Below are 9,968 nucleotides of genomic sequence, written 5' to 3' on the forward strand. Positions count from 1 at the left end.
ATATATATATATATATATATATATATATATATATATATATATATATATATATATATATATATATACATAAATTAATATATATATATATATATTTATATGTATATTTATGTATCAGTACTGGGCTTAAACTAATCAACCCCAGTACTATATTTTTAAGCCTGATACTTATTCTTTCAATCTCTTTTGTCAATCCAGTATGTTATGAAGACGTAAACGCACCAACACTGGTTGCCAAGTGTGGTGGGGGACAAACACAGGCACGAAGACATACACATGCACATATATATGCACGTGTGTGTGTGTGTTTGTCTTTGTGTCTGTGTTTGTCCCCATGACTGGCTTGATAACTTGTATTGGTGTGTTTACATTCTTGTTATCTAGTGGTTTGGCAGAATGAGACTGATAGAATAAGTGTCAGGTGTAAAAAAAAAACAAGTATTGAGGTCAATTAATTCAAGTAAATTCCTTGAGGCAGTGCCCCAGTATGGCCGCAGTTTAATGACTGAAAGAAGTAAAAAAAAAAAAGGAAATCTGATTTGCTAAGAGAGAGAGAGAGCTCTACAAACAGTTCAATGACATGATCTGACAGAAAACTTTTTAATCAAGAAATGAGAGATTGATATATAAAGCAGCCAACATGGCTTGGAGGATGTCATACCAGACACAGTAGAAAATAAATGTTCCCTGTAAGACTGGTAGCTTGGAGATTTACATACCAGATACAATCAAAGATGAATGTTGTCTGTAAGGTAGGCAGCTTAGCTTCTGGAATATTACACACTTAATAGATCAAGATTCACTTTCTAAACTGGACAGATACCAAACTGTCATAGCCCACGTTGTAATCATTTTCAACAAAGAAGACTGAGGTAAAATTTAATGATGTACCTTTTTCAAATAGACAACTTACCACCTGGTCTGGGAATCAAGCTCATAACTTTACAATCAAGAACCCAACACTCTTAGCAGATAGTCAATCATCTTAATATATCTTTAGAGTTGTTATGATTTATTAAGATCTTTCCAAAAACACTGTCTAGAAAAATTAATGTATCTAGAAATTACTAATTATCCCATTTTAGTAACTCACTCTGGAACAAGTTAAACAATCCATTCTCAACCAAGTGATTGATACACATTCTAGTCACTAAATTCTTATACAAATCAGTGATGACTGTCAGAGCAATTTCAAAAATAAACACGGCAAAAGACGTTTTTTTTCTCAGTAACACTCCAAATGTCATTCATGCTTATCACTTATATTATTAATCCATGCCTGTAGCTTAGTTAATCCGACTAATGAAAGAAAATTGATAGTTTCTAATGATGATTATGCCTGTCCAAGAATCTCTGTAGATGCTTTATCTTCAGTGCACATATCTGCATAAATGAAAATAGATTTATGAGATTCAAGAACACTTAGTCCTTGTACAAAATTAAAAGCAAGAAAAGCTACATGTTTTTGATATAAAGAACAAAAGTCGATGATGGTCAGCCATGTGCAATACAAGTCCGTGAGGAGATTAGTGAGAGTCTCCCTCTCAAGTAGTAGCCAGACAGGGGCTGTTAAAGGGGAGGCAGACCTGTCATGATTTGCTTGAGGACTGTGCAGGAGGCTGTGACTGATTATGGGCCTGTTTTTTGATGCAGGGCTTGTGACTGTGATGGGTGGAGATCTCTTGTTACTTGTAGAAACCAGGAGGAACTAAGATTAAGGTAAAGATAAAATCCCAACAAAGTCTTACATATTTGTTCCACATAAAGTTTCCTAGTACATACCAAATTTAAGACATTGTGATTAGTTCTTCTAAAGATTTCTACTTCTACTTCTATGAATAGAGTAAGCATTAGTAATTCATTATGCATGATGCTTTATAGAAGTCTTGCTAAACAGCAGAAATATGTATGTAATTTTAGTAGATGATGATGATGATGACCACTACTGCTGCTACCCCTCATCATTATCATCCATTATCTTCTGCTCATCATCTTCAATAAACAGAATCGATGATAACCACATCATATACTTCCAATCCATCCTTATATAAGGGCTTCTTTCTCTTTTTGTTTTCAAGTGGTTTTGATGAATCTCCCCGATGGCTAATTTCAATAGGGAAGCAAGACAAAGCTGAAGCCATTCTTGGAAAAATAGCCAAGAGAAATAAAAAGGAGTTTTATGTGATGCTTACAGAAAAAACATGTAATAAAGAAGCTGTTGCAGTGAATGGTAGTTTTAGAGATTTATTTAAATCAAGAATTCTTTTATATCGAGCTTTTAATGTGTTTTTCAACTGGTAAGTATTTTGAACACTAGTTCTCAATCACTTTTGTTTTGGGAAATATAGGAGATTAAAAAATAAGTTACTGGCCTACTTCACAAGGAAAAGTTACTAAAATTTCTAGGAATATAACTAAAAACAAGAAGTGAATCACAAACCTTGTGTGTGTTTACAGGCTTTAAAATGGCTCTCTGAATATATATGATTTCTATAAAACAAAATTATAAATAACAAGTGTTTCAAGACACTCAAAGGTTATGAATTTTCAGTATTTAAAATCCAGGTGTACTTAGATATTCTTTGTGACACTCTAGTGCACTGCGACACATATAAGGGGGTGTTGAAAAGTGCCTGACTTTAAGGTCATTGTGGAAGGCCTGGCTGGAGGCTCAACCTTTCAAGTCCTTTTACAGGGCTTATAAAAACTGAAGGACTGCTGCAATAAGTGTGTGAATCTGAGAGAGAAATATGTTGAATAAAATCAAAATTAACCGATCCTCCTGTATTTTCTTTTACCTAAAGTCAGGAACTTCTCAGCACTTCCTTATATGTGCATCACAGCACGCTGTTTGGGAACCTCTGATTTCAGAGAATATTTCGTTCTTTGACACAACTTTTTATTTTAAAATCTTAGCTGTTGCAGAAAATAATTTAAAAATTTAGTTGAAGTTTTTTTGAAAAATAATAATGTTTTTTTTTTTTTAATTTTACACAAATCAAAGAACTTGTAGAAGAATGGTTTCATGTTGTGTGACGTTCAGGTTAAAGTCAGTTCTGATGGGATAGATCTGTAATCAAAAATGTTCCAACTGTAAAATTCTTAGGCATTTTTCGTAGACATGGTGTATCTAGAACTACAATATCAAATGTGTGTTTACTTTTTGAAAATAGTAAGATGTGTTTTGAGGTAGATTGGGCTGCTATTTCTTGCTGATTGAGCAACCATGCAGAAGTTTTTAAATTGGCACATGAGTAGTTCAGATGCTACTACTGGTTTCAGTAGTTTATTAGTATTTTTTTCTATCAACTATGAAAGGCTTTTGTGTGTGATTAGTTACACATTCTTTATTGACTGTTCACAATTTTATGTAGGTTGTATGTGAAGATAAAGACTGAGCTAAAATTTTATTGAGCTTTAAAATATTTCACTTTCCCATTTTGTTTATATTTGTGAGTGACCTGCCAATAAATAAGTGAGACAGCATTAAACAAATGTAACAGTGAGATAATATAAAAGTCAAGCAAAGTATTTAAATTACTGCATATGGTTAATATGCATTACTTTACACTACAGGTTGTGCCTTTCATTAATTATGACATAAACATGTTGCATAAGAAAGTGCTGAGACAAGTGACATAGATTCCCATAAATGCCTTAGTGGCACTCTGGCCCAAGATTGTATTTGCTAGCTTTTATAGAATCATCAATCTTCGGCGATACTGTTTGATGAGAAAACTCATGCAATTTGTTTTAAGTTTGTTGCATCAGTCATAAGTCAGTCAGGGCTGATTAGTCGAGCTTTACTCACGTAGACTTTAATATCGTTTATGGCAACACTTATCATTAATATCTTTTATGGCAACACTTATCATTAGGTCATGGTTCTGGACTGGAAAAATTTTAGAGATATGGTTCAAAACTCAGCAGGGGCTTCCCTACAAGGTAAATTAGTACAAGGTACCAATACAATTTGAACTCACAATACAGAGAGTCATAATTAAATACTGTTTGGTACTTTAGCTGATGCTCTATTGTTTTGGTACCTACATTATTATTTTGGGACAGCATAGCAATACCAACAATGTTATTTCTAAAGTTGGCAGAATGCCGTAAGTCTTGTGAAAGCCAAAACCCAGTTATATGGATCCTATTATTTGACTGGTCCTTTATTTTATTGACTTCAGAAAGATTAAAATAAAGTTAACCTTGATAAGATCCTAGTTCCCAATGTAAAGACATGTAATTAAATGCTACAAAATATTTTGTCCAACAACCTACTGAATAAAAGTTTCTTATTAAGCATACTGTCTAGTTGTGTAGATCAAAGTGTTTTTCAACTGTCCCTGATATATTACTGGAACTTGTTTTGTTGATGCCAAATATTTAAAAACTGTCTTAGATATGGTTTATATAATAGAATTTTGTAATCCATGATAGCTTTGACGGAATTCATATGACAAAATTTTGAGATCCCTTACAATTTTGGCAGGATTCATATGACATAACTGCAAATTCCATTACAGTTTTGGTGAAATTTTATTTTAGAGAATTCTGAGATCCATTATAGTTTTGCTCTTATATATCCCAACAGCATAAACTATCAAGTTACACTTTAGTTTCATGTTCAGCCACATTCCACAAATGAGATGGTCTCTCTTTTGTCATTACTGTTGTTGTTTTATACCAAGTCTGCACTGATTAAGCGGTCAATGATGAAAATCATTCCAGAACCATCCTATTTTTTTTTATATATTTTTATTCATTTATTAATTTTTATAGGCAATGAACTACATTATTCAATGTAACCTTTTATTTTGAAGATTAAAGTTTAATTAAGTAGTTAGTTACCATTCCCTTGTGACACCTTATTTCTTTTTACCAAATTTGTTGCCAAGGGCAATTAGAACCATATATAACTTACATCACAGTACCTATCATAAAAAACGCTTTATTTAGCCAAAAATGCTGGCACCTTAAAACCTTTTTGTTACTAAATTTCTATTAAAATTCACTGCCTTTGTTTGAATTTATTTTGGAAATAATGAAATAACTTAACCATTGTTAAACTGGTGTTTGGAACATAAAGTAACATGAAATTTTTATGGAAGATTTATATTTTCAAAACAAGAATTTGTATCAACCAGCTATGGGTGGCCTTAGGCAGACTCTTCAAAATGATGCCAATAATGACAATAACAATGACAACAACAATGACAAAAACCATGACCATGATCATGATCATGATTGTGATGATCAGGAGAATTGTTGATGACTTTTCTAACATGCTTATATCTGAACTGTAATGTTAATGTTTATTTGTATCCATACTGCTTGTTTTCAGGACAGCTGTCAACACAGTGTATTATGGTTTAGTGTTTGGGTCAGCATCTCTGGCAGGAAATTTGTTTGTGAGTACTTCCTTGATGGCAGCTGTCGAACTAGCCTCATATGTAGTACTGATTTTTCTTCTGAAAAAAACGGGCAGGAAACCACTATACAGTTCATCAATAATTTTGGCAGGAATTGCTTGCTTTACATCAGGATTTGTAAAAATTTGGGCAGCAGGTAAGTATGACAGCTTTTTGAAAGTCTTTTGTGAATAGTGTTTGGTATCACATGTATTGAAACAAATTTAATAATTAGGATATCATATGAAGAATTAATCTTTAGCTTGTTCTTTACTAGCACTGTATAGTGAAACTAGCAGAAGGCAATGGTTAGCTGTGCTATTAACACTGTACTTTGAAATTAGCAGGAGACAGTATCTAGAAATGAAACTAACATAGTACTGTGATCCTAGCAGAAGTCAATGTTTAGCAGTGTTACTAGTACTGTACCGTGAAATTAGAAGTAGTGATGGCACAGGTCACTTATTTCCATATAGGCACTATGGACACAAGGATGGCTATATGGCTAAGAAATTTGCCTTACAGTCATGAGATCTCAAGTTCAATTCCACTGTGAAGTATCTTGTTCGTATGTCTTCTGCCATGGCTTTGGATTAACAAAGACCTTGTGAACCTTTGTACCTGGCTTTCGTTGACATGGAGAAAGCCTTTGACAAGGTCCTCCAATCCCTTATCTGGTGGTCAATGAGGAAACTAAGGATAGGTGAATGGTTAGTGAGAGCTGTGCGAGCCATGTACAAGGACGCTGTCAGTAAGGTGAGGGTTGGCAACGAGCACAGTGAAGAATTCCAGGTAGAGGTAGGGGTCCACTAAGGTTCAGTCCTCAGCACCCTCCTATTTATCATAGCCCTCCAGACAATAACAGAGGAATTCAAGACAGGTTGCCCCTGGGAGATCCTCTATGCTGATGACCTTGCTCTAATTGCTGAGTCACTATCAGAACTAGAGGAGAAGTTTCAGGTGTAGAAGCAAGGATTAGAATCGAAGGGCCTTAGAGTCAACCTAGCTAAAACCAAAGTCCTAATAAGTAGAAAGGTAGACAAATCACAAACCCCTTCAGGTAGATGGCCCTGTTCGATCTGTAGAAAAGGCATAGGTAGAAACTCTATAAGATGTACCCAGTGTAAGCTATGGACACATAAAAGGTGCAGCAATATCAAAGGAAGGCTAACTAGGAAGATAGTTTTTGTATGTGGCAGATGCTCAGCAGCAATAAACACTGAAAATGTGCAGAGAACAAATTCTGCCACATTCCAGGGAGAAAAACTAGACGTAGTTGATAGCCTCCGTTACCTAGGTGACCAAGTCAGTAGCGGAGGAGGGTGCGCTGAAAGTGTAACTGCTAGAATAAGAATAGCCTGAGCAAAGTTCAGAGAACTCTTACCTCTGCTGGTGACAAAGGGCCTCCCACTCAGAGTAAAAGGCAGACTGTATAACGCATGTGCACAAACAACATGGGCCATGACTGCTGAGGACATGCATAAGCTCGCAAGGAATGAAGCCAATATGCTCTGATGGATGTGTAATGTCAGTGTGCATACTCGACATAGTGTAAGTACCTTCAGAGAAAAGTTGGACCTAAGAAGCATCAGTTGTGGTGTGCAAGAGAGACGATTGCGCTGGTATGGTCATTTGGGGAGAGTGGATGAGAATAGCTGTATGAAAAAGTGTCACAGTCTAGCGGTTGAGGGTACCTGTGGAAGAGGTAGACCCAGGAAGACCTGGGATGAGGTCGTGAAGCATGACCTTCGAACATTAGGCTTCACCGAGGCAATGACTAGAAATATGCTGTGTGTGAGAAAACCCGGCAAGACAAGTGAGACCATAGCCTGTGGCCTTTACCAGGGGTGTAGCCAGCCCACTTATGTGTACCTTTCCTTCTTTGGACACAAAACCCTGCTTACGAAGACCTGTTGAGGCAAGTGAAACTTAAATCGAAACTGAACCAAATTCGATGACTGGCACGCATGCCAACCTTCCTTCATTGGACACTAAACTCAGCTTACGAAGACCTGTTGGGGCAAGTGAGATTGAAACTGAACCAAATTTGATGACTGGCACTGGTGCCAGTGGAGCGCTAACAGCACCATCCAAGTGGGATCACTGCCAGAGCAGCAGTCTCGCTCCCGTGCTGGTGGCATGTAAAAAGCACCATTTGAGCGTGATCGTTTCCAGCTTAGCCTTACTGACACTTGTGCCAGTAGCATGTGAACAAAACATTGGACTGACTCCTGTGCAGGTGGCACGTAAAAAAACACCATTTGAGCGTGTCCGTTGCCAGTACCACCAGACTGGCCCTTGTGCCGGTGGCACGTAAAAAGCACCCACTACACTCTCAGAGTGTTTGGTGTTAGGAAGGGCATCCAGCTGTAGAAACTCTGCCAGATCAGATTGGAGTCTGGTGTAGCCATCTGGTTCACCAGTCCCAGTCAAATCGTCCAAGTCATGCTAGCATGGAAAACAGACGTTAAATGATGATGATGATGATGATGATGATGATGATGATGATGATGATGATGATGATGATGAGTGAAATAAGATTGACAGAAATTGAGAGGAAGCTTCTTGGATGGGTTGACAGAAATTAAGTGGAAACTTGTTGGATGGGTTCAAGACTACATGTGTTTAAGGAATACTCACCCACTTATTTAGTTCTTTATCTTACCATTGGTTTCTCTCTTCTTTTACCTTTGTCTGATGAGTTGTAATGCCCCAAAGTACAGTATACAATAAGATCATTATTATTAATGAATTGAAGGTAATGAATGAGCTGGCAGAATCATTAGCATGCCACACAGTGTTTAGTGGCTTTACGATCTGCATTCAAATTCTTCCAATGTCGACTATGTCTTTCATCCAGTTGGTGTCAATAAAATCAGCACTGTTGAGCACTGGGGTCAATGTAATTGACTAAGCTCCCCTACACCCCAAATTTTCACCCTTGTACCTATAGTAGAAATAGAATGTTGGTTTCAAACGTTGGCACAAGGCTAGCAGTTTTGGAGGAGAGTGTAAGCCAATTACATCAACCCCAGTATTCAACTAGTACTTATTTTATTGGTCCTGAAAGGACGAACAGCAAAGTTGGTGGCATTTGAACTTGGAATGTAGAGATGGATGAAATTCCACAAAGCATTTTGCCCAGGATGCTAACAATTCTGCTCCCTTAATAGAAGGAAAATATTAGTGAGTCAGGCATTCTCAGTAGTGTGCACAATTGAATGTTAATTGTTAAAGCTGACAGGATAAATTATATAGGCACCAGCTTCATAGTATTATGTACTTAACATGTACTTTATTAGATATTGTTGCTGATCTTAAATAGATTACTCGAAAGAGGAATTAAAATCAAATGATGTTTAATGAATATGTATATGTGAGAAAGAATGAGGTGAAAGAAAAGAAAAAAACATGAAAGAATGTTAGAAGAAAGGAGAATATTAAGAAAGAAGAAAAAGAAGTTATTTTTAAAAGCTGAATAAAAGAAGAAGAAAAGGAAAGAAAGGAATCAGACATTGACCCCTCTGGGTAGTATATTTTTAATGATACATATTTAAGTTTGGCTTCTGTAATATTTCAAACAAAATAATTGTCATGTGATAGTGAGGATGACAGCTAGTGTGTGTGAGTGTGTGTGTATGTGTGCACGTGTGTGTGTGTATGTGTGCACGTGTGTGTGTGTGTGTGTGTGTGTGTGTGAGTGTAAGAGAGAGGGAGAGAGAGAGAAAGCGAAAAAGTGAGAGAGAAAGAGAGAGAGGAGCAGAAAGAAGTTACTTCTGAAAGATACGGATTAAGTAAGTGTGATAAACCACAAAATGAGTGCTTCCAAGGGTCATGGCCATCTGCCTGCATGTTGGAGGGGTTGTATTGTGAAACTTTACATAAACACTGCCAAAAGTTTTACTAAAATAGACTGAAAATATATTGTCCAAAGGAATTCTTATTGTTCTTGAACATTAGTCGCATCTATACATACAATACATGCATACATATGTACATGCATACATACATACATACATAATACATGCACACATACATAGTTACATACATATGTACATACATACAAACATACATGCACGCATTTGTATGTGCACATACACATCAAGTGTACATGAGCATGTGTACAAACACATTTGTATTCTCATGAGCCTCTTCAAACACACACACACACACACACACACACACACACATACACACACATATACATATATATGTGTGTGTATGTATGCATGAATATATATGTGTGTGTATATATATATATATATATACTAGCAGAAATACCCGGCGTTGCCCGGGTTAAAGAGAATAATGAAATCTAAAAACGCCGTCTAGACTACGCATCATCTTTATATATAGAGATGTATATACACACACGCACCCAAACACACGTATATATATGTATATCAATATAAATATATGAAAGTCAATGAAGTTTCGTAAAAGAAGGTGATCATGTACATACTTTCTTGCTGTTGTGATTATAACACCTCATTGTAAACTATGTTCCTTGTTTTCCCTTGTGGAGCATATACAAATAGGTTTTTTGTTGCTGCCCACTCT

The 9,968-nt window shown here is 36.2% G+C and overlaps 1 protein-coding gene across 6 annotated transcripts in view; it reads left to right on the forward strand.

Moving 5' to 3' along the window:
* Positions 1-9,968, forward strand: part of LOC106882190 (organic cation transporter protein) — a 137,470-nt gene that overhangs the window by 61,817 nt on the left and 65,685 nt on the right. For 5 of the 6 annotated variants that reach the window (XR_008265051.1, XM_052971176.1, XM_052971174.1 and 2 more), the window contains 2 exons: positions 2,076-2,294; positions 5,342-5,565. Coding sequence is in view for 5 of the 6 variants with exons in the window: in XM_052971176.1 (XP_052827136.1) it covers positions 2,076-2,294; positions 5,342-5,565 (443 nt within the window). In the remaining variant the exon portion in view is untranslated. The remainder of the gene's footprint in view (positions 1-2,075; positions 2,295-5,341; positions 5,566-9,968) is intronic. The other variant, XM_052971177.1, reaches the window with a different exon arrangement.

This window comes from Octopus bimaculoides, chromosome 10 (assembly GCF_001194135.2).
Source record: "Octopus bimaculoides isolate UCB-OBI-ISO-001 chromosome 10, ASM119413v2, whole genome shotgun sequence".
NCBI classification, from domain to species: Eukaryota; Metazoa; Mollusca; class Cephalopoda; order Octopoda; family Octopodidae; genus Octopus; species Octopus bimaculoides.